Source organism: Astatotilapia calliptera, chromosome 14 (assembly GCF_900246225.1).
Source record: "Astatotilapia calliptera chromosome 14, fAstCal1.2, whole genome shotgun sequence".
Lineage (NCBI taxonomy): Eukaryota > Metazoa > Chordata > Actinopteri > Cichliformes > Cichlidae > Astatotilapia > Astatotilapia calliptera.
Window position 1 is genome coordinate 19,346,400 of NC_039315.1, and position 25,790 is coordinate 19,372,189.

A 25,790-nucleotide genomic window follows, 5' to 3' on the forward strand; every position below is an offset into this window, starting at 1 on the left:
GACGTCCTTCCTGACCCCAAAAGCATTTGTGTCACCTCCGCGGACCTTTTGTTTCTTTAATACGAACAATACCTTTGATTGGTTGGGTCCACCTGAGTCTGGGTCACGTCACCCATGACTAATAGTGAGTCGGACGCCCCAGATCTGGACCTCGAACTGGCTTCTTCTTTTATAACCCCGATGCTAATCCAAAAATCTGCAGAGAAACTAAAACAGAACGCTCATTCCTTTGATTTTATTCACTTATTTTAATCGACACATTAAAACAAATAGCGTTGTTAGATAAACATACATATCACAATTTTAATTACAAAACAATTTTGACAAAACTTGAAAAAATAAAACTGTTATATTTACATGCGACAGTCTGATGACAGGATAATTTTTGCTTTCAGAAAGAAAGAAAAAAGTGAACTTCATGAATGAATAAACAAGGGCACACTGATGGAGTAATTATAATTTGTGGGTTTTGATAAAGTTGGTGGACTTTAGAATGCCTCTTGGCCTAAATATTTTCTCGTTATGCCGACAAGTCACAAATATTGAATCTCAATATTTAATATTTTTGACCTCATAAGATCTGGGGACAGTCGCATTTGGAAATCAAAGCCATACAGGTGATCAGAGCTACTACGAATGCTTTAAAAATAAAATAAAATCATCAGGTCATTAATATGACTTGGCTGCTAAGGCGTGTCACAATTCATTAAAGCACACAGCAACATGATGAACAAATGATGTCATACAAGCACAATTTCAATAACATTACAGTCGTATTCATAACAGGTTCATGAGTAAAAGCTTGTTTGTTAGAAAGAACTTCAATTACCAACAACAAAGCTGCCCTAAAAAAGCAAATTTAACATTCAAAAGAAAATTAATTAAAAACAAAAACAATAACTCAAACTTTTGTCTTCTCCCAAATAGTGTTTTTGTTTTTTGCTGTGCGCTGTGATTGTTACTGGGGCTGGAAGGCCTGCTTTTCACGGCTTGAACATAAACCTATTCAAGCATGCACACTGTGAGGAAACTGCACGTGAAGAAAGGAGGAAAAAAAAAAATTGCTAAAAAAATGCCCTCCCACCCTCTAACAACATGTCTTAACACAATCATGTCAGCGACAGGAAAACTCAGTGAACACTGTGTCACCTTAAACTCGTCTTTTATAGCACAAATAAATTACAAAGATATACAACAAATCAAACACTGATTATACACAAAGGCAAAACATCAAAAATATCAAAAGCAAAAAACTAAATCACATCAATTATATTTCCATGCCATAGAAGAGCTATAATGCTGTGAGCTGAGCTGGAAGGAGAGGCCGTGTGAGGCTGTGTAAATAACGGTCTGCTGTATTCACAGCTCTCAGACCAGTTTGTTCCCGCCCACCTCGGGGTTTTCTCTGCTTTCTGTCGCGCTCATCTGCGACTTTAAAACTAAATGCAGGATGGCAAAGATCTACAAAAGCCCTTCAAAGTAAAAGCATCTCTGGTGGTCTTGGCTGAGCTGAGGTCACTGAGGTGAGGTGTAGGGATGTGCTGATACTTCCTGCCTGTCTGAAAGCTCCTACTGCAGACGCACATGCCACGGCGCACTGTTGAAATATTAATTGCTATTCTAATTATTGAGTTTACTCAACTAATCTACATCATTTAGGTTTTCCTTTCACTTCACAGGGTTCAAGTTTAAAGCGCAGCTGCCCGCTCATGGACAGTGATGCCATCAGTGGAGATTTCGCCTCGTTCCTCTGAGGTTTACCGACGCAAAGATCCCGCCGCGTGAAGGGCACGAGCTGTGTTAAGCATCAGGGTTAAATGTAAAAGGACAAAACAGACACACGTTGTTGCCTCCCAGTTGTCATTATTCTTTCGTTAAGCAAAGATTTGCATTTGCTTGATTTTCTTTATTCAACAAGCAGACATTACTTTTGTTCCTTTTTTTTTTGCTGCCAATCACCGGCAGCATTGCGAGTGTTGGAAAGAGGCAAAGAACTGGTGTGAGCCCTGAGGTAGCAGGCGGTTTTTAGCTGAGGAGATTTGGTGGGAAAGGCATTCACCTCTGACGTCACCCCCACCGAAGAAATAAAACTCACAGCAGCATAACGTGTATATATCCTATGTATAGAGATATATGTCTATATATGAATAAGAGATTATTGTTCCAAAGTAAAGAGAGATATTTTATATTTATGTTTCTGTTTCCGCTGGCTGCATACATGGACGTTTGAGGGGCTCAGTGCATTGTCACTCATCGCGAGCTACATTTTAGGATCGATTGAGCTGAAACGCCGTGTGACAATAAGGCGTTTGGTGTCTCACAAGGCCTCGATTTGTTTATATGAAGCACTGAAATATGGGAGAAAAACTGCAGCTGATTGGTAGATGGGTCTGAGGTGAGGCTGTTTGATTACACTTGGAGTACTTGTACCTGTAATGTAAGGGAGGTGCAGATCTCTCTGTCTTTACAGCTATGAGTATTTAAACGCTTGCAGTACAGACAGTACAGAACCTCAGCCACGGCGTGTTAATGTACAGTAACGTGTGCCCCTCTGAATCCTTCACCTTCCTCCCCCTCCTCTCTACATCTCCTTTTCTTTCTTGGCCTCCCGGGTGCTGCTCTTTAAGAAGTCGCTCCTGAGCAGGCGGCAGAAGAGGACGATGTTCATGGCCGTCATGATGGCCATGCCCACGCTGCCCAGCGTGTAGGCCAGGAGGGGCACCTTGTCCCTGTTGAGCACCAGCCACCGGGTCATCCAGGCCAGCGTGTTGATACGGAACACCACGTACGTGCCCAGGTTGATCATGCTGTTGACGCGGTACAGCGTGCTCGCGGCCATGTTGGCCATGCGCAGGATCTGCCTGATGTGGAGGAACACTGAGTTTATCTCCACCAGCAAGGCAACCACGGCGAAGCCCACGTAGCGGCACGACACCACAGCGAGGCCGAAGCAGGTGATCACCTACAGAAGAAGACAAGGAGAGAAAACGGCACAGAGGAACATTACAGCAGGTGAAAAAACAAAAACAGTATTATCCACTACTACTAGTTCTACCATAACTACCACTAGGATTATAAATATTACTCTCTTCTCGTCTGTGAGTGCATCACTTTTTCATTGTGATGCACTCACCAGCAGATTCATTAGATACTCATCTGCTCTTTAATGCAAACATCTAATCAGCAAATCACGCGGTAGCAACTTAATGCATTTAGACACAATCAAGTGAGGTTCAACGCGAGACTCAGAATGAGCACGAAAATGGGTCTCAGTGAGTTTGAATGTGGCATGGTTGCTGGTGTGAGACGGTCTGGTCTGACTGCTTCAGAAACTGCTGATCTGCTGGGAGTTTCCCACATGACCATCTCCCGGGCTGAAAAAGAGCAAATTCGCAGTGCAGTTCTCTGTGTGTGGTGTCGATCCCACAGGTCAGAGGAGAATGACAGGCTGTCCTGAGCTGATCGGAAGGCAACAGTAACCAGATATACACTTTTTATGCTGGTGTAATGCTGTGGAGAATATTTTTTGTTGTTGGTGCACTTCAAAAACTAGCCAGTGTTCACACATCACACCCATTTTTGCAGGAGATCCTTTAACCAGGGTCTCCTGACTCTCCCACATGTTGATATTAAAACCAGAGGCCATCGTGCTTTTGAGGTTGTGGCACCCTTATTTTGGAACAGCCTTCCTGATGACTCTGTTATTTGTTTTAAATGACTCCTGAAAACACATTTTTATAGGTTAGCTTTCCTTTAATCTTTTATTTGCATGTATGGAAGTGCCAGTGAGTGTAGAGAGCATATACATATCTTAAAAGCTTTTACGCTCGTCATCATTGAATAAGTTTTACAAGATAATGTTTAACCAGACACTATGTGCTTAATGGAGTTTGATAACTGATATGATAAAAGAAAAAAAAAAATCATAGCACTGTAACTTAATCTAAAAACATGGCAGTGAGATTTGAAGCAGTCGCTTTCTCTTATCTTCTCAGCCTATCAGGAGGAGGCGGATGTGTGAACATCTGAACTTCTGCCCTGAAAACGCACCGCCACTTATGTCAGGATTTTACTTAACGACCACGTGAAGCTCCGCCACTCCCACACAGTGCTTATGAAAGTCTGTGATGTAACTGACACGGACGCGCCACAAGGTGGCAGCATCATCATTCAAACAACTCAAACCCTGGAGGAGTCATACTGCAAAAATTATGGGATGTTGTGAAAGAAAGAAAACAAAAAGCTGCTGTGCAACATTTTCCCAGCAGTCTCAGGTATAAAATCTGGATGACAGGAGAGCGTCTATACTCCGTTCGGCCAACTCTCCACAGGAGCCGTGCACATTCATCAGGCTTCATTCACACTCAGTCACTGCACCGCTTAAACTGGCTTGTTTATGCATTAGGAGTGGAAGCTGGAAATAAAGGTGGACTTAAGGAAAAGCAGAAAACAGCTGCTACAGGTCACGGGGTGCTGTGATGTGTGAAGTGACAAAATGACCCTTTCAAACAGGGCTGGCTCTGTTGGAGAAACATGTTGTGTTTCATGTGATGACTGTAATGTAGCAAAATGTCATGTGACGCGTTCCTGTAGATTAGGCAACAAGCCATGTGAGGGTCACACCATCCCCAGAGTTGCACATGTTACAATATAGCGGATCCATTAGTGCCAAGAGGTAAAGTTCGACGTCTTCTTCTTTGCTGGATGTGTTTCATTTCCTCCTAAACTCCTAAAAGCAAGTGCACACTGTGACCGCAGCACAGAGGAGTTACCTCACTAAATTTCATTTTAACTGTAAAAGACTATTTTTGAATTCCACCTCACTCACAACAAAACACACACTCAGAGCACAAATCACACCATTTACCTGCCTTTAGCTCATAATGACAGTAATAACTAGGAACTGCATTTGGCAACCAACCTATGCCTCATAATTTGAAAGGCATACAGCACCAAACATTCACACACAGGTGAGATCACACACCCAGCAGTGGCCCGGTCACCCTTCTCTGACATTCCTCTGTGGCAGCACAGGTGCTGACTCCAAACCCCTCAAAATAACAAGGTGACGTGTCATGTCATGACATTTTGTCACAGGTTGCCAACAACATATGAATGGATTAAGCAACTTAGTAATTAGTAACTTAGTAAGAACAAAAACCCTGTGTTACACTTAAGGACAGTGCGCTCCGTTTCCACCACTGAAAACCAAAAGGATGAATGAAAAGTCCAGACTGTTATCATTTAGACACACAACATGCACCAGAAAACACTCTCACGGGTACCAACAGAGGACCGGACACCTGCGAATCATCACACACACGCTCCAGTTAGCAAACCCACAATCTCACAGTGAATTCAAATCTAAGTGACAATTGTCAACTCAAAAACTGCAGCTTCTCTGGAGGCCACACGAGGTTGGTTACAAAAGCAAGTCAATCCCCATGCCCAACTTTAAAGGCTGCTACAAAAACCTGTTTGGCCTCCAAACAACTGAATGTGAGTGAAAGCCGTTGTTGCTTCCTTCACAAAACAGAGTTTCCATGAATAGCTACCACATCAAACTGAGAGCTCTGAATCAACTCCTCTGGTGCTTTGATGAGGGCACTCACTGCCTTCAGGTTAATTTACTACAGTAAGGACAGCACAGTGGAGGGTCTTTTTTGACTGAAAAACACATCCAAGCTCTATCCCTGTTGCTAAGCGCATCAATAACCCTTAGTGCCCTTCTCTGTCATCTCCCAAGCACTCAAGAAGAAGAGCAGTCTGCTTAACCTGTGTAATCACCCACATATCCACACGCCCCCATAAGCAGCCAGACTACAGTTACAAAATCTAGCAGTGGTCTTTATACAAGCTCATCTGAAGTCTAATCTGATGTGGGTGAATAAACCACGTCAGAACACGGGTCCTTATACAATCCGGTGATAAGGTGACACAGATGGATTTAGTCTTTGTTCATTGTGTCATAAAGGAAAAAAAACAACTACATTTACTACAACAACACCACCCGCCCCTCTCCATGGTTACTTAAAGAGAAAAATCACGTGTGTCCACTTTGGCAGTTCGCTCTTTTATTGGTGTTTGTTCATGTCCTTTCAGCCGTTAACCTAATCTTTATGTGAACGCTGATAGGAGAATGCCACGCAGGGCCAGAAAACATCTTCGGTAATACTTTTCAAGGCTGCTGAGAGTGTCGTTAAACGGTTAACGGTAATGGGTCGTTAAAAAAAGAAAAGAAAAAGAATGTAAGAAAAAAGGGATGTGCACAAAAGTCCTGCTAAAAAAAAGAAGATCTGAATTTATTTATTCCAATGATATAATGGAGTGTGAGCACAGTGCATGTGACGCAGGTGTGCAAACGCTCCACTTTCAGGAGTTTTAACATTGCTGTTTTGCAATAAACAGCTCTAAGAAAATCATTCTTATGGATTGGATTCCTCCAGCTCCCCTTGTGGCCGAGCAGCCACCAGATACCAGAAAGTAGCCAAAGCTGATCCTGGTGTCTCCCATCTGTTTGTCATTTCTAAGCAATGGTGGCCAACCCCGATTATCAGTTCTGTGGTCAGCACTCTGCACTTATAGAGGGACTCCCAGTAATCCCACTCCCCCCTACACCACCGGTCTCTGCGTCTGTTGTGATGGAATTAATTCAGGATTAACTGGATTTGCCACACTGAAGCACATCTTTCACACAGAGGAGCACAGGAACACCACATATGACCCCCATCAGGTAACTGCACAACCCACAGCAAAATGGAATTTAAAAAACAAAACCCCATCATACCACATTTAGCTGTTAGAGTAAGATTTTTTTTTAAACACATTAACATGAAAATATACTGGTTGAAAAGCTTGTTTTATATATGGGAGTGGTTAAAAAGTTAAAGGAAGCTTATCTGAGGAAGATTTTGTGGCATGATTGAGTTTTTTATGTCAAGAATGAACTTTAAGTTTAATTCTTTGGAAAAACATGTTAATGCTTCATCTGCAGGAGATGATTGCAACATATAAAAGAAAAGAAAAAAAAATCTAAAAAGGCTTTAAATTTACCGTGGGGAGCCACTTCACTAAAATCACCAAGCTCAAACATAACCTTGAAATTTTTTAACTTGATTGAAAAATAGTCTCATACAACATGTCTATAATAAGTTAGTAATGAACCTATATTACACACACCTGTATGAAAACAAAGCAGCACGAGTGTTTGTTGCTGCATTCTTTTCCCTGTGGGCTCAATTAGACAGACAGGTGAGGGACCATCACCTCTGCCCTATTTCAGGGGGAAAACACTGGGCGCTGAGATAGTGAAGATGACAGAGGTTGTCACTAATCCCAAGTTTTCCCAAGCTTTAAAGGAAAGGGACCAACCCAAAAGTGGGGCAAAGTTCACGTGATAGATGTGCAAAGACTTATATTTGTGCTGAAAATCGGTCCGTGCAGGCTGAACTGACTAGAAGTACCAGAGCGGATAAACCTGATGAAAGAGGAAGTTATTTCTTCCTTTTTCAGAAATCTTCAATCAAACATTGTTGCAAAGAGAGGTAACACCTGTTAAAAAAAAAAAAGAAAAAAAAAAGGGACGAAAGTTAGTGAAAAGATTCCCGTGACAAACCAGTTCTTTCAGTACTTCGTACTCTGACTCAGTCGGAGAAGAATTTCAGGTTTCGGTGACGTGCCGTTTGCACAAACTGAACGCTGAATAATAACTAAAGAAGGCAGGGAGGTTATTAACAAGGGAGGTGCAACGCTGTGTTTGCAGTTTACGTGTGTGCACATGTGTGGGAGATATATCACAGACATGGGAGACTGAGGAGGTGCTTCATCAATCAAACAAACCCGTCTGAGTACAGCACAGTACAGCTGTGCAACACAGTGTGCCATATAATAATAAGCCTGATAAACGGATGTAGGTGCATGTTCTATTATTGATTATTTACTGCTCTACACATATAATATATAAGCACATAAGATAGTCACAGCTCATAAAAAAAATCTGTTAATGGATAGGCCGAGTGTGTCTAAAGAAGAGGGCAGGAAATGCTTAGCTGATGGAGAGGAAACTACAAAGAAGCTCAATGCATAGGATGCTGGAAAGTTGTTAGTAGGTACAACAGCAGTGGAGCGATGGGGAGATGGGACCATAGCATGCTAACAATCATGTGCACAATCCAAAGTTTGAAGGTTCACGCAGGCCTGTCTACAAGAATGAGGCATGGGGCCCATAACTGTTATCATGAGACCTGTGTTAACTCTGCTCAGCTGACAGCAGCACAACATCTGGTGAGTAACTGCACAAATATTTGTTCGTGCATCTCCGTGATCAGTTTAAATTGTGTGTATGGCTTTCATTTGTAGCCGGGTATGTCTCATTTCAAATACAGGCTATGGAGCAGGGCTCAGTGATTGGTCAGTTTTGGTGAAGCTTGAGCTATTTTCACACGTGCACAGCAGCTCTATGGCGTCCCAGCCTTTTTGACTACTACTTATTTTCCCTTTGCTTCATAGCACAAAGTCTACTGTTCTTTGGATAGTATGCAAAGATAATAAGAGGTAATCCTGTAATAGGTAACTCCTGCACACATTACCCAGGTGGCACCCTTGCCTAAAAATCAGTAAATCACACACATTTCCAGGAGCGACAGCTGGGCTAAAGCAAGCGACCTCATCTTTGGACAACGTTTGGATTATCCCGACATCTCTGACGTTCCTGTGTGAAAACAGCTTTGGTCACTCGAGGTTTTCAGGCACTGGCTGTGCAGAGACAGGTAGTGGTTATTTCCAGTGGACTGCATGCCTCATCAATGACCTAACTTCTGTCCGCAGTGGCCAAGGATTTGAGAAGAGCGCTGATGATAGGATTTGCAGTTGTGCATGTTTTGGTCATCTTTAACCGTAAAATAAGACAGAAGAATCCTTAAAGTACCACAACACGGCTGTATCCATAATCCTCCATTAAAGACAGCGTAGGCTCAACAGACCGTTTTGTTAATAAAGAGAATATAAACCTTTTTGGATGCAAAGATAAACATAGCTTCCAGATCTGACCCACTGACACCTTTATCCTGTAACGCTGTAATCTTAATAACACACATGATAGAAAAGCTGGGACAATGTCTCACAAAGGATTCGTACTCGTATAAGATTTTTAGGGGATGCGCCTATAGTTTTAAGTTGTCTCGTTCTTGAGTTCTTGTGTTCACGCCGCCCACTGGACAGCCATCCGGTGGGTTACAGCAATACTCCAGCTGTCTTTCTTGGCTGTGGGGTAAAAAGACGATGAAGAGGAGCGTGCTTTAGGGTCAGTGCACCTTCAGTTTATCGTGACGGGTGTGCTACCTTACGAGCGTCCATCTGCGTTTCAAAACAACAGTGAAAATGCTCAAATGTGTCACACCTCAGCTGTTTGTCACCATCCTGCAATCTTTGTTATGTGCGTCACTACTGTGTTGCATTGTGTTATATTCATGTTCTTGTCCTGTTCACTGCTTGCAAAGTAAGATCATAAGATTTTAGTTGGTAAAATGCTTTAAAATCTTAACTAGCATGTTAGTTTGGAATATCAGATACAGACCATCACTGTGTTCACCTTAATGATAAATGATTGTTGCCTTTCTTAATGAGAGGTTGAGGCCAAAATTAGCTCTGAGGTTGGAAAGACATTTCTGCCACTCAAGAAACCCACAATTTGTCAAGTTAGAACTATAGTTAGCGCGTGCACTGGTGAAATCCCGATGACTACAGTAGGACAGGTGAGACTAACGACATGGAAATGAAATGGTTAACTGCATTTACTACAAAGGTTAAACATAAGGTTGTTCCTCCGCTGTGCTCTCACATGCTTTCACACCCACCCACACCCAATCACACGCAAGAACCTCTGGTGTTCCCACAGTAACTATCTTTTTTTTTTTTTTTTAATTATTATTAATTTTTTAAGCTTTCGTTTGAGGCTATGAGGTGTGGCACTAGTGGAGAACAAACACACAGTTGTTATGTGCCCCACCTCGCTTTTTCTGACGTGACCTGCAGCTTACCGACATCTACTCCTTCCTTTGTAAACCCACTGATAGATGAATGCCTCTACAAACAGCATTCCTGGTTGTTATGCCAACAAGAACAAGCGCCATTTCGCTTTTTCAAAGCCAGCCTCTTTGGGAAGCATGGCATGTGTGCTCTTTCCTGCTGTAGGCGGAAGCCACTGTAACAGAAAAGCCTCACTGACACTTAAGACTGATGCACCGTGATGGGCTTCACATTGTTCTGGCTGCTGTGCTCGCTATGGTTTTGTCTTAAAAACATTTTAAAATCCAAGAATCAATGATAATATTTTTCCCCCAACTTCTCAGGCACTACAGATGAATCGGTAACTAATTCTTGTAAGAGAAGCATGAGCAAATTTGCCAGTGTTTTTTGTTGTCACTTTACATTAGTAAGCACCAACTATGCAGGCACCCTATGCACCCTAGGTGTAGACTTCAAAGAAATATAACAGGAATGACTATTTGGCCGATGTGCTTCCAGCAATCTGTGACGTTGTCTGCAAGACAGTGTACAAAATAACAAAACTATGTGACCCGGACCCCAGCAGACTTGCAAGCACGTAAGGTATGATCGAGGCATGGAGCCGTACCAGCCTTTACACTCTGTCACTTAACAAGGTCTCCGTCGGATGTTGGGGAACAAGGACATTACCTCCATTTTAGTGACATGTCAGTGTAGGAGCTCAGAGAGTCACAGATTATACACAGGGGATGTTGCAGCAGTTTGAAAAAGCATTAGAAAAATGTCTCTCCACCTACACCAGCGCTGATGTGGAGGTTTTCGTCAGCTCTCCCACTGGTATAAATGGTGCAAAGCTGTGGGAATATCACCAATATGGCGTGCATGAAGGCATTCTTATCCCGAACTGTGAATTATGCAAAGTTACTCTAGTAAGCCCTAAGCAAAACATATGAAACAGGAAATGAGCAGTAAACAAGATAAACAGATAAAAACTAGCCACTATCTGGTGCTGGACCGGTAAAACGTGTGAGACCCGGTGGGATAAGATGCTACTGCAACAGGCATAACAAACAAAGTCAAATGCCTCTACAGCAGGCAAAAAGCTCTGTATAAACAAACAAATACAAAGTCCAAAGCATCTCTGTCATCCAAGACAAGAAGCTGCGGTCACTGAAATTGTTGTTTTATTTTCCTACTTTGTATTTGTTGCATCATGAGTATAAACTGTGCCTGTCTCAAAAACAACGGACAAGGAAGTTCTTCAGACATACCATGAGGGTGGAGAAAAAAGAAAAAACCTCAACAAAAACCAGATATTATACTACCAGTGTGGAGAATCTCATTGGTATGTAGCCATGTGAGTGGGTGGTACAAGCTGCGGAGAGTAGGTGGACGAGTGGGGACGGGGGAGATGTTTGGCAGTCACACAAGGATGGAGGGGTGGAGAACAAGGCAGAGTGTGTGATATATGATGTATGGCTCCAGAACAGAAATGTGTGGAGAACGAGCGCACATTTGCAGAAGCCCACTCAGGAAGTTAGAGGTTTTCTGCTCCATGTTGCTCATGGGAGCCTGAGGTTCATGTGGAGACCAGATGTCTGCCCTCCTGTCTGGATATACACACAATCTGGGGATTTGCGGGGTTCCCCCACCAAAGAAAAAAAAATTGACCAACATACACATGGATAAACCATATTTCATGGCCAAAATAAATATATGCCCACATTCCAGTCTCTGCCATCTCATTGGCCTACTTTACTCTCAGCGTGTTGTCTTTGTATTTCTCAGGCTGAAATACGACTACTAGCAAAGACAAAAACAAAAACACGTCATATGCGCTTAAAAAACAGCTGATGTTAAACTTCCAGTGGCAGAGGAGGTAAAGGCTCAACAAATTTCTGCATGTGCAATCAGGAAATATTTAAGTTCTGCGGTGGAGTCAGGGTTCCTTAGAACGAATACTGGAAGGAGTAGCTGATAAAGCTACAAATGTGCAGGTTAATCAGGTTTCAGTGTCGAATGATGCAGAGGATATGCGGCAGGCAAGGCATTCCAGTAAACATGCGTCCCGACACCAGTAACAGCCAAATAAAATATGTTCAAGCCTCTAAATGTGGCATTCCCCACTGGGTATTTGAGACAGCTGAGCTCTCCTCCCACAAATATCTGTTTTCATTCCTGGTAAACTGACACAAGGTCCATTAATATCTGATGTTTGCACAACATGAAGCAAGAAGGACTGAGACTATCCCAGACTGAATTTGAAAACCTGGCTAAAAGGATTTTTGTGGAACACCGATAGAAATGAAATGGACACAGCAGAAGTTTTATCCAGGATTTGTCAACATCTAGAAGAACAAGAGCAACTATCTAGGTGTAGATTTGTCCAATTCTTTGGTTTATTTACTTCAACATAATCAGGACATTAGTCATTTTAACCAAAGATAAGGCTGATGCAGCTCTCTGACCTATATTTAGGAGTTTACTGAGTCAGTTTTACTCATGAAATCTATTGGAACGGTGTGCTTTAAAGCAAAAGAACCCAACTGCACTTTGTTTACAGCACTATAATAACACAATAATAGTGTTGCAATAATTTAGAACTAGGTAACCATGTAAAACTATTTAATTACATATATCTTACTTTTACATATAAGCTAAAAGTAAGAAACAGCCTAGTATTAACAATGTTTTTAGCCAAGTAATGTATAGGGTTATCATAACAGATTAAACTGAATGTAAGAAACTAACAGTTTAATATATTTTCTGGTTATTACACAAAAGCTAATACAAATGTTTCCAGGTACTAAACTATGGCAGACATGTGCCCTAGTACTAATGACAACAACATAAAATATGTTAAAGCCAATAAACAAAGGACAATTTTTAGGATATAAGGTTGACTTAATTTCAGCATTACACATCGTCATCATTATATCATTATACTAAAAATATTTAGTTCCAAATAGTGCTCAGAAAGTACCTCTTTTGTTTGCGAGTCATTATATTACAATACTACTATTGCCAACTGGTTTTACCTCATAGGTATTGTTACATTAGAATCTACATTATTACCCCTAGTTAGTTTAACATTACCCAGCAGGGTTATTACTTGGTTTTACCTTGTAATTAAATGGTAAAAGCTATTACATAGTTATGTCTTAATCTAATTGTTTCCCCCCAAATTACTGAGTTGTTGTAATAAATTATTGGTGAACCCGTTTTAGAAGTAATGTGACAGATGATTAATAGCTCCATATTTCACTGTATGTGTGATCTGGGCTTTTTATTGCAATATTGGAAATAACAGAGCAGCTGAGAAGTTAATGGCTTCCTCATTAACAATCCTATAATTCTGCATTTGTGTTTAAAACACCAACTTGAGCATTCGAAGTATTACATGGGACTAATGAGAGCATACATGATGAGGAGGAAAAATAGTAGAATCATCATCAGCAATACTATACTTAGATTTGGGTTTTTAAAGGGCTACAGCAGTCAGGAAGCAGTCAGTTAACCTGTGAAGCCCTGATCTGCTTCAGAGAAGTGTCTGCTATGGTACGGCTCACTGAAGATAACTCAATTTTGCCTAATGAGAGAGGGATGACAGACATTTATGAAAGAAAACATGCCGCAAAACATAAAATCCCCTGTGAAGGAGCTGTGAGTTTATCTGTGCTTCTACTGTGTATCATCATTAAAACCTCAAACGAGAACATTCAATATATACTGTTACTCACATGCTTTCAGGCTTCATGGAAAAAAAAAAAAAGTCTGTCCTACTGCGTCTGGCTGGCGTCCTTCTGCTTTTTAATTATGTGCTCACAGTTTCCGAGAGTCATGAATAAATATGGCTGAAACATACTCATCGTAGGGGTGGGTGTTTTCTTTAGGCGATCACTTTGGTACAGTTTAGCTCAAACAAAGGGAAAAAAATTGACATTATTTAACTATGCCCTACTCTAGAAAGCTCTGCACAATATTTTTATCACACATTAAATATACCATTGTAGGTACATATCTTTGACCCTTAGAAGAAGCCACCCGACTCCTGTCAGAGTGATCAGGCCTTCCTGTTTTGCAAAGGAAGCTTGAGTTTACGGCAGACAGGATCTCATCAGGCCCGAGTGAGTGTGGCAGGGCCCACATTTTTCTGAGACCGAAATAAGAAGCTGTATTCTGCATAGCAGTCAATAAGGAGGAGGGGGGAAAAAAACTTTCCATGGAGAGTTTGACTTATTATTTCTCCTGGACCGCGAGAACAGATCAGCAAAACTGCACTGAAGTTAGTGTGCACTTCACATTTACAAGACCTAGCAACAGGTGTGACCACAACTGACATTCAAAATGTATTTTTACACGCGTTTCCACCTGTAAAGTCAACAATATTTAGTCAGAGGGTTTGTTTTGAGCATTTTATTTTATGGCCTACATTAATCAGCAGTCAACATATAAGGATAAACTTTTTTAAACACATGTTCAAAACTTTTCTCTAAAGACACACCCTCCCATATTTTCCAATAACTTGTGGACAATATGGGAGGGTGTGTCTTCCAGTCACACAATTGCTCTACATGCAGCATGGCATATGCACATTTTAGTTTGCATGTGTCACTGCTCAGGCAAAGCCAGATTGTACACTAGGTCTGCAGCAATGGGGAGATGAAATGCAGGGGGAATATGAATCAGCTGGCTGCCCATATGAGCTGAAGATTAACTAGAGAGCAGCCTTCTGTTCTAGGACTGCATGGCCAGCTGGTCTTACTGGGTTCAGGTCTTAGCACACTGGGAAAACTCCTTGGACTTCAGGTGACTGGTATGTGAACACCTGACACAGTAACCTTCTGTATACCATATGCATTTGAAAGAAACAAGGAAAAGAGCAACAAAAGTAGAAAAGAAATGAGTCAAGATGATGTCAATATAGCGAAAGAGTTGAGGGAGGATTGCTTAACGCTGAAATGAAGCGGAGGACGTCACAGAAAAGGATGAATGGTACAATCGGGAAACGAAGGGTGTAAAGAGATTTAGTTTGCTGAGAAGCACAGAGAGCTGTGTGAATGGCCTCCCACGCTCTAATGACAATCCGAAGCCAGCTGGCCTGGCCAAAGCACCCATTCACTAAACCTCCAGGAAGTGAAAGAGGAAAAGACGAGACTTTCAGGAAAAAAGGGAAAACAAATATCTCCTCCCAGTTAGTCCTTTGTCACCTACAGACAAGTGATGCTGGAGCCGTTTCTCACAAATAATCCAAAACATTTGAGAATTTCTAGCAAAGCTCATTTCTAGCTCCATCTTGACACTGTTTTACTCCACAAGAGTATCTTTGCATAATAATCCATCTTTACCTTACACCTGCCCTCTCTATATGACAGCCTTCTTCCGATTGGCTGCCCTTCGGAAACAGCAGCTTTGAACTGCAGGTTGGTGAGGTGGTAAGGACAGTGATGTCTGAGTTGAATAAGAACTAAAAACCAATTTTGCCAAAGTTTTATTAGCAAAATAATGCTGGAAAATAATACTTTTAGTGTTACCCGGCACCTATAAAGCCAGACAAAGACGCACACTGAGAATCCCCAGAAAAATCAATCAATAGCAGCCCTCCATTCCAATATTTCCAATGTTTGTTATCTTAGTTGTATGCAGTGAAGTTCTCTTAAAACTATGTCCACAAACACATTTAGTGAACAGTTTCTGATACCTAAACACCAAATAATGTATTATTTTGCCCCAAATCCTGTTCCAGCAAAACTATTGGATATGAGCACAGCCATAAAGATGGTGTTGCTGGGAACTTTTCTTTTTTAATGCTGTGCAGACTGAGATTGACCAGTGGTTTCTTGTAAACCTTCCAAAGTTTAATTAACTGCAAATTTGCTAGATGCAAGTATTTCTCCAAGTGCAAGTGTTTGCATCATTACTAATAATTCAAAGAACACACATGGTTTGACATTGGCAAGTTAGAAGAAAAAGAGATTAATAAAGTCTTTTTTTTGCATGTTAATCTAGAGCTTTTGAAATTTTAGGAAACACACACACACACACACACACACACACACACACACACACACACACACACACACACAAATTGCACTCTAGCCACTGAGTACAAACAGAATTGCTCCTGCCGGGTCAAGTGCTCAGTGACCACTTTGATAATGACAGTGTCCTTCCAGCAACCCACAAAGAAAATCTCAAATATTTGTTGTATTTTTTGCTTATGCACACTTTCTGTAATTGATCGGACATTCTGGTGCCATTTCAGGGAAAACTTTTGAATCCATCAACTCCTCTGAGCAGGCTTTTGTTGTGGCATCATGTAAAATAACTAATAATTCACAACTAAAGAAGTTTTCTTAAATTTAAAATGAGGGATTGGATTAACTACCGAAGATGGAGAAGAAAAGTTCGACTGAAACGTGAGGTGGAAAATACAATAACAACGCGAACACTACTGACCAGCCGTCAGCTACAGTATCAAGTGATGGGATTGGTTGAAACGGGGCCTTAACATGGCTGTCAAGCTGTGTGGCAGAACAAAGGAAGCGCACTAACAAAGGGGACCATATTTATCTTCATGTGCTCTCAGTGTCGCCTCACACCGGAGACTGTTTTTCCTTTGCTCAGCTTCACTCTCAAAAACCCACCAAAACCAGCATGCTGGCCTGGATGCATGTCGGGCGTTGTCCTAAAACAACACTTGATTCAGGCAGATTCATTGCTCTTTGGCGATTGGTTAAAGGAAAAACAAAAAACCCAAATCCTCACAGAAGAGTGGAGACAATACCAGATCGATGATGCATGTCAGATATCAGAGAAATGACGTGTATAAGGAATTTCCATATACTATCTTGGAATCATTTGCATTAAAAAAAAAAAACATAACGGATGAGCCAAAAACATTCCTGTATCTTTCTAGCGATAGCATTTATTTATAGCATTTCCGAAATACAAAGAGTTGTTTTTTTAACACATACTTTACATCTACAAATATGCAACTGGAAGATCAGTGTGATAATTTCCGGTGACCTGCTTTTTAAAGTCTGCAGAAAAATACTTCCACACAGTTTATTAACACCCAAACAGAGGCTTAAATTGTGACTGCTGCACAGTACAAATCTGCTCCAGCCCTGGCAGCAACCTGCACCTGATAAAAATTTCAACAAAGCTCTTGCCAGTAATACACTTACACTAACAAGAGAAAGAGCTTGGCAACAGAAAGCAATACACAACACCTGCATGGTCCTGGATGTAGGTCATGCAGTCAGAAGCGTGGAGAGAAAATAATCAGTGCTCCTTTCCCTCTTTAGAGCAAAGCCGGAGGAAGGGTCAGATCCTCTGACCTCCACTTCCCCTCAGGAAAATATGCCAGCATGCTAGGGGTCAACATGCCACTAAGATGCCCCGCTTTCACAGGAATGTGATAGAAACAAATGAGTGGTTGAACAGTGAGTGTGAGGGGGGAAGTCAGGAGGACTTCAAAGTTCACAAAAAAGCAGGTTGAAGTGAAGTGGAGGGAGGCTGTCGCACTGGTATGATCATCCCTTTAGTCCTCGCTCTATGTTACTTGACAAGAAAGACCGGTATTTTGTCTTTCTCGCAGGTGCACCAGTACTCTGAGCTGAGATCACTCTGGAAGAGGCCTCTCTTATAATGTGAAACAGCTTTAGCCAAGATACAGTGGGGCAAAAAAGTATTTAGTCAGCCACCGATTGTGCAAGTTCCCCCACTTAAAATGATGACAGAGGTCAGTAATTTGCACCAGAGGTACACTTCAACTGTGAGAGACAGAATGTGAAAAGAAATCCATGAATTCACATGATAGGATTTGTAAAGAATTTATTCGTAAATTAGGGTGGAAAATAAGTATTTGGTCACCTCAAACAAGGAAAATCTCTGGCTCTCACAGACCTGTAACGTCTTCTGTAAGAAGCTTTTCTGTCCCCCACTCGTTACCTGTATGAATGGCACCTGTTTGAACCCATCATCTGTATAAAAGACACCTGTCCACAGCCTCAAACAGTCAGACTCCAAACTCCGCCATGGCCAAGACCAAAGAGCTTTCGAAAGACACCAGGAAAAGTATTGTAGACCTGCACCAGACTGGGAAGAGTGAATCTACAATAGGCAAGCAGCTTGGTGTGAAAAAATCAACTGTGGGAGCAATCATCAGAAAATGGAAGACATACAAGACCACTGATAATCTCCCTCGATCTGGGGCTCCACGCAAGATCTCATCCCGTGGGGTCAAAATGATCATGAGAACGGTGAGCAAAGATCCCAGAACCACACGGGGGGACCTGGTGAATGACCTGCAGAGAGCTGGGACCAAAGTAACAAAGGTCACCATCAGTAACACACTACAACGGCAGGGAATCAAATCCCGCAGTGCCAGACGTGTTCCGCTGCTGAAGCCAGTGCATGTCCAGGCCCGTCTGAAGTTTGCCAGAGAGCACATGGATGATACAGCAGAGGATTGGGAGAATGTCATGTGGTCAGATGAAACCAAAGTAGAACTTTTTGGTATAAAGTCAACTCGTCGTGTTTGGAGGAAGAAGAATACTGAGTTGCATCCCAAGAACACCATACCTACTGTGAAGCATGGGGGTGGAAACATCATGCTATGGGGCTGTTTTTCTGCCAAGGGGACAGGGTGACTGATCCGTGTTAAGGACAGAATGAATGGGGCCATGTATCGTGAGATTTTGAGCCAAAACCTCCTTCCATCAGTGAGAACTTTGAAGATGAAACGAGGCTGGGTCTTCCAACATGACAATGATCCAAAACACACCGCCCGGGCAACAAAGGAGTGGCTCCGTAAGAAGCATTTGAAAGTCCTGGAGTGGCCTAGCCAGTCTCCAGACCTCAACCCCATAGAAAATCTGTGGCGGGAGTTGAAAGTCCGTGTTGCTCGGCAACAGCCCCAAAACATCACTGCTCTCGAGAAGATCTGCATGGAGGAATGGGCCAAAATACCAGCTACTGTGTGTGCAAACCTGGTAAAGACCTATAGTAAACGTTTGACCTCTGTTATTGCCAACAAAGGTTATGTTACAAAGTATTGAGTTGTTTTTTTGTTATTGACCAAATACTTATTTTCCACCCTGATTTACGAATAAATTCTTTACAAATCCTACCATGTGGATTCATGGATTTTTTTTTTTCACATTCTGTCTCTCACAGTTGAAGTGTACCTCTGGTGCAAATTACTGACCTCTGTCATCATTTTAAGTGGGGGAACTTGCACAATCGGTGGCTGACTAAATACTTTTTTGCCCCACTGTATGACATCATTTGTCTTTTATTTTTGAACACGTACCACGATGTGATGAAAGAGCAGCTCCCAGGACTGGCTCAGCTTCTGGCTCCTCAACATGTCAAAGAAGTCATAGATGAAGTAACCTGTGGACACAGAGAGCATTTCGTTAATCACTCGATCAATCAAGCCAAACGCACCAGATTCCTCTGACGACATCAGACTCGAGCTCATCCAAGCGTGTCTGCTTCCGTGACGGCAGCGAAGGCAACCAAGATGCCTCTTAGAGAGAGCCTATTCATATCCTCCACTGCTATGCGCCCCTGGCTGCTATTAGCCGTATCCATGGTGATGGCTTTTTAAAATGCTGAAAACATAATGAAGGCTTGAGGATGGGGACGGATGGGGTGCGAGGGGCATTCATCGAGGCTGGATTTAACTCCATTATGTTGGAAATTTGACACCAGGACCCTTCTGTCAAGCTTGGGTTCCACTCGCCATAAACAAATTAGAGCCCACCACAGATTAAATAATCCATGCAGACTGACATCAAGCTTTTAATTTACGCGTTGCTATTATCTGATCACCAGTGTAGTCTTTTAGACACCAGCTTTTTCAGCTTCAAAGGTTATTTTCAGTCAAAGTCATGACATGCCAACCGGAACACATGACTTGCTGTGTTTTCATAATGATTCATTCAGTATTGTCTGACACACAGGTGTGAAAAAGAGGAGTGACAAAAAAAAAAGAAGAACAAAAACAAAAAAGGAGGGTGTGTGTGTGTTTTTTTTTAAATGATGGGCACATCTCCAGTGTAAAGCTGACACAGAACAATCACCAAAGCTCAGAGAGGCAGAGAAGATGAGTTTCTACTGGATTCTTCCAAATGAGCTTGATTGTCATGCTTACATTAGAGGAGGGGAATTGCTTACTTAAGCAGGGGCAGTCAAACGGTGTGATTTTAGGGCCGATACGTGACTTCAGTGACTTTGTTGAAAGACTTTCATAAGTACGAATCTGAAAACTGCTGTTCACAAACGCTGTCGATCTAATCTGACTGAGCTGGAGCTGTTTTGCAAAGAAGAATGGGCAAAGCTGGTAGAGACATACCCTAAAAGACTGGCAGCTGTAATTGCAGCAAAAGGTGGTTCTACAAAGGATTGACTCAGGGGGCTGAATATTTACGCACACCCCACTTTTCAGTTATTTGTTTGTAAAAAAAATGTTTGGAATCATGTCTGATTTCCGTTCCACTTCTCACGTGTACACCACTTTGTATTGGTCTTTCACGTGGAATTCCAATAAAATTGATTCATGTTTGTGACTGTACTGTGACAAAATGTGGGAAAGTTCAAGGGGGCTGAATACTTTTGCAAGCCACTGTAAATCAGTACAAATGTTGCAGAAGGACCAGAGCTGTCCTGTAAGGAAACCCACCAACATTGAACACTTGAAGTTGTTATAGGCACGGGAATGAGCCGGAGTACTTGAACGGCAAGTATAAAAGATTGACGCAACAATTTCTCCATCTGAAACTCAAATTTTTGGTCATTCTCTCAAAATGCCAACTTACTGACTTCTGAGAAATTAACCCGACATTTGGAGTTATTAACTCAAAGTTACAACTTCGCTCTGTTTTGGGAAAATGTTTTGTTTTTTTTCCAGTGGCAGAAAAACACCTTCATAGATGGGTGAAGCCTTAAACCTACATCCTCTTAACTCCTAACGAGAGAGCTGCATACAGATTTGGGATCATACAGAGGTTTATGGGAAAACTCCACAATATCCTGACCTCTATAAACATTTTCCTGAGCAGTTTATGGGCTCAGGTCAGACCGAATAAAACATCAAGTCCATTTTATAACTTGTGCTCATTTTAAGTGTCTGAGCAGAGGATCATCCAGGCTCATTGGCTAATAACTCGCAAGTGGTTAGCCAGGGAGGATGCAGCACTTACAGTCAGTAAGACCCGCCCCTTATTAGTCATGGTTTCAAAACACCAACATGGCTAACAGAACTTCATGAATGGGTGAAGTCATAGAAGCTACGGCCATCTTTTATACTGTACTTACGCACATGTGCTCACAAACTTTCAAACAACAGGGAATAACAGCATTTTTTAAGTAAAAGTATACACAAAAAATCTCCCAATTTAAACTAGGTTTGACAGGCAGTTGGAAGGAGATGCACAACAGTACTTAAAAAGTAAAATAAAATATATATGGCATGAATCTTATTATGCTTATCACTGTATAATGAGAAAGCAGGATATTGTGTTAAATTTTTTTATCTCAGAGACAGCTTTATGTACTGGATAAAAGTGGGGAACCACTGATGTCATGTTACTGTGAGGTCTGCAGCGTGGTAACACAGCGAGGAACAGCGCACAAATCTGCTGCCCTAAAGTCTCTGAAAACCTGCTGAGGGCCCAGAATCACTCCACATTTCTGCCTTTCTGTGGTATCTGATGTGGACAGCTTGCACACATCAAGTGACTTTCTTTGCACAGTTGCCGTCTTGGTCAAGTCACATGACTGTAACAGGGGTTACACCCAGTGCTTGGGACCGATGATAATGGCCCTCATTGATCTTCAGATCCCAACACTGCTCCTCGTTTTCGTCCCCTCCAAAGCAGCGTTTCCTGAAGGAATGTCAAATATCCCGGGAATCCTCTGTTAGCCCTCGCTGGCCCGGCACAGATCCAATAAATGTGCAGAGTTAAGAGAGCTCACGTGCCAAAGGCTGCTCCAGAATACTCAAAGCATTAATGAGGAAAAAGTAAAAACAGAGCAAAGTTGCTATTTTAAGAAATCGGGGTAGCAAGAGCACCTTGGTTTGAAAGATCTTAATGAAATCAGGGAAAATCGAATTTTTGCAAGTTTCTAATCTGGTTTAGAGAGCTGATGGTAAAATTCAACGTAGCCCACTTGATACACAGTATGTGAACTTCAGCCGAGCTTAATTGATTCAGTCAAACGCAGTTTTAGGTTTAAACACATCCTGGTAGCTGCTACGATGATATTGATTAATTTAACGGTAAAAAAGAAAGCAGGTTAAACCTGTGGTTTAGCTTATTCACTATTTCAAGGCTCTAGGGTGTAAAAATGCTCATTTTAATGTCCACACCATTCTGATTTGGTCCGGTGTGATTCAGATTATCTGATAATATAAACTTTATCTCAAAAACTGAGAAATATCTCAAGTTTACAAATTAACCTAAATAAAGTTGAAAGTATATGTGCAGCAGGTAAACAAACATTACAGAGGAATCCCTCACATGGGGGATAAAAGTGAGAAAAATAAAAATAAAAAGTAAATTTTTTATAAACTCAATAATTGCTGTTGAATATATTTACGAATATATTTTTTTCAGATAAAGTAAAGTGGACTTGCCCTTTTTGAGCAATCTTTGAGTCAAACCATGCACGTTCCACCATGTAAAAGTTGACTTTAAACCTTTTTAATCATTTGCTAACAGAACTGTAGCAATACAAACAATACTATTTGTTTCAGTCACATTTCCAGCATGGACTCTTTACCCTCCTCACCGGTTACCCAGTTCTCACCTATGACCCTCAAAATTCGTGTTTTTTTTGTTTTTTGTTTTTAAAAAAAAGGTGGCTCACGATCTAACAAATCTGTTAGATGACTCAGGTGAATTAACCAGCGTAACAAACAGCAGGGCCGCACAGTGGCTCATCAGCGAGTGTAGGTTTGAAGCTGTCCCAAAGACCTGCTTGTCGGGTTATCTGGTGATTCTGAAGTGGCTGCTGGAGTGGCGGTAAATGGTTATCTGCTTCTCAGTCTGTTAAGAAAAACGGTGACTGGGTGTGCCAGCGAGAGACACGTGTGCAGAGGGTAAAAGTAATAAATCAGCCATGGATGAAGGTTACATGTCTGAACCTATGGGTGATAGTGCTATATAAAAAAAAGGGGGTAAAAAGGTAAACCTGCACAGCTCGTGCAGCAGCTGCACCTGTTACTGGACCTCTGGGGCAACATGTAACATATGTGTGGCATTACAGTTATTTTGTTTGAAGCTCTGAAGAAGTTTGACTTACTCATAACCACAAGCATAAAAAAAAAAATCAGTAGTGGTTTAATTCTGTAGCAAAACAACAGCTGTTTCCTAAGATGGAGATATGGCCAAACTGGAAATTTTTAAAACTCAAGTGGTTCAAACTGATGTCTCCAGAGGTTGAACATGCACATTCTGACACTCCTACCCACATCTGCTGCACTAAGGGAACAATGAAATTAAAAAAAATGCATATAAAGTACATAAAAGAACTGAATTAAATAGATAAAAATCAAGAAAACAAATATCTAAATAATAAAAAATGAAAATGTAACTAAAATATCAAATCATGATTAGTTTTATTTAAAAGAAATAAAGAACAGTAAGCTAAGCTCTGTTAAATCACTTTTTTTTTTCATTTGTTGAGATGAAATTCAGTTAAAAAGGGGCCCAATTGGTTAATCTAATATAGATAACTGCCATATGGCTCGGATTTGCCCGTTAAAATAAAAGGTTTTACATAAACGACGTAAGCCCTTTAGTCTGGAGCTACTTTGGCGCCATCCAGGAATTAGATTTCACACTTCCCCTCAGGATGGTTGCACTCAGTAAAACCGTACACATAGCGTCACAACTACGAGATAACTAAGTAGGAGACTACTCACCGATTGAGAAAGACACCAAGGCGTGAGAAAACACGGAATGAGTCTCTATGAGATCCTCGGCCATCTGCGGGTGCAGGAAAAAGCTGGAAAAACGGATTGACAGCGGTTCAGATAAAGCTTTTCCAAATGCCTGGGTCAGTAAGTGCGCTTCTTTTAACACATGGGGTCATAGGGATAAGCAGAATAAACCATAAGCTATGTAAACAGTGACTAAAGAAGTCAAACAGCATTAAAAATAAAATCAAATACAGCCGTGTTTAAAACCACATTATGGACCCATCCCTGCGCATCCATCTATGCGCACAACCAAACCAAAACCAAATCCCAACATTTTCCTTTCCTCCAAGCAGATCTACACTGAATTAAAAACTTCTTAACGTCTTACCAAAGCACTGCCCACGTCGCGGTGATCATACTGTGCACACACGACGTGGAGATGTTTCTCCATTTCCAAACGTTCCTGCAGGCAGACTCGGGTGCGGGGAGTTTTCCGACCCCGCTGTTCACGAACTTGAAAAATCCCACAGAACCCCCGATCGTCAAAATCACTGACCCCAACTCCATCGCGAAAAGGTTTGGTCCACGAGGTGAAGACTTCAAAAGCCACAAGTGCCTCCCCCCTTAGTCTCCACAAAGTGAGCACTGATATATATAGACGCGACGGTGGTGGTTGTGGCTGTGCTGCTGGCGACCGTGGCCCAGACAAACACACGACAGCGGGCTTACTTGTTTGCGACGACCCAGACAGTCACGTTAACACACTGGAGAGCCCCCGATCAGCTCAGGTCACCAGGCGCTCCGTTAGGGTCGTGAAACGCACGGCTTGGCGCTTATTGTCCACAGAGAGAAGGCGTGGACGCGTCTGGTGAATGATTTCCCGCTGACATGCACTGAACGTGGAGTGATTTCTCTCTTTTTTCTTTCTTCTCCCTCTGCCTATAATAATCCCGTAAAGAACAGGTCCGCGATCACAGGAAGAACCGGTAGGTGTGAATGGAAGCTATCGGAGTGATGCCCTGTTTCCAGTTGTGAAACCACCCTGTTGTAAAACCTCATCCGTGCTTGTGTAACTTTTTGACATCAACACACCAAACAGCAGCTTCTCCCCGCCCTACTATGAAGGGGCGCGGCCAAGCGCGTTTTCACGTGTTGTGTTGAGTTCACGTGCTGTCCGAAAAGCCTCACATAACTTCTCTCGTAACATTTACGGGGTTCATAACGACTATAAACATTATAGGTATGTGTACTTTAGACTTTGCTGCTCTGAGAGGCTCTGCGGGACAGTGTTTCAGTGAATACAACACTGCCTATTTTACGCACTGTTATACTCTCATTTACAATTTATAACTTTATAAAAATAAAGAAATATCTTCTTTATTTGGCTGTTTCCTTTGATGGTTGCCACAGTCAATCATTTGCCTCCATCCTACCCTATCATCATGCACGTTCTCCTTCACTACATCCATGAACTTGCTCCTGTCCATTTTTGACATCCTTTGGTCCACCATTCCTCCAATGCGCATGTCCAACCCATCTCAGTCTTGGGTCTCTACCTTTGTCTCCAAACTGCTCCACCTGAGCTGTCCCTCTGGAGTAATCATTTCTCATCATGTCCATCCTCTTCAATCTTAACACCTTCATCTTGGCCTCTGGTCTTTATCTTCAAACTGTGCATCAGAGCAGGCTTCACTATTGTCTTGGAAACCTTTCCATTCACTCCTGATGTTATCTTTCTGTAACAAATCACCCATGACACTTGTCTCCACCCACTCCACCCTGCCTGATCTATCTTCTCACTTCTCTTGTGCACTCTCTGTTGCTTCGGATGGTTGACTCCAGGTATTTA

General features: G+C 41.8%; 1 protein-coding gene across 1 annotated transcript; it reads right to left on the reverse strand.

The window, feature by feature from the left end:
• Positions 1-228: 228 nt before the first annotated feature.
• Positions 229-25,046, reverse strand: tlcd2 (TLC domain containing 2). Its single transcript, XM_026192550.1, has 4 exons — positions 24,330-25,046; positions 23,945-24,027; positions 19,325-19,407; positions 229-2,962 (listed from the first exon to the last, which is right to left on the reverse strand). Exons 1-4 carry the CDS (start codon positions 24,506-24,508, stop codon positions 2,582-2,584), a joined length of 726 nt encoding a protein of 241 aa, XP_026048335.1. The 5' UTR covers positions 24,509-25,046; the 3' UTR covers positions 229-2,581.
• Positions 25,047-25,790: the final 744 nt, after the last annotated feature.

Bases quoted from the DNA above. Each gene is read 5' to 3' on its own strand.
- tlcd2 (XM_026192550.1), bottom strand. From the start codon at position 24,508: ATGGAGTTGGGGTCAGTGATTTTGACGATCGGGGGTTCTGTGGGATTT. The intron at 24,028-24,329 runs GTAAGACGTTAA...CCGTTTTTCCAG, and splicing joins GCGACGTGGGCAGTGCTTTG to CTTTTTCCTGCACCCGCAGA. The intron at 19,408-23,944 runs GTGAGTAGTCTC...CTGTGTCCACAG, and splicing joins CTTGGTGTCTTTCTCAATCG to GTTACTTCATCTATGACTTC.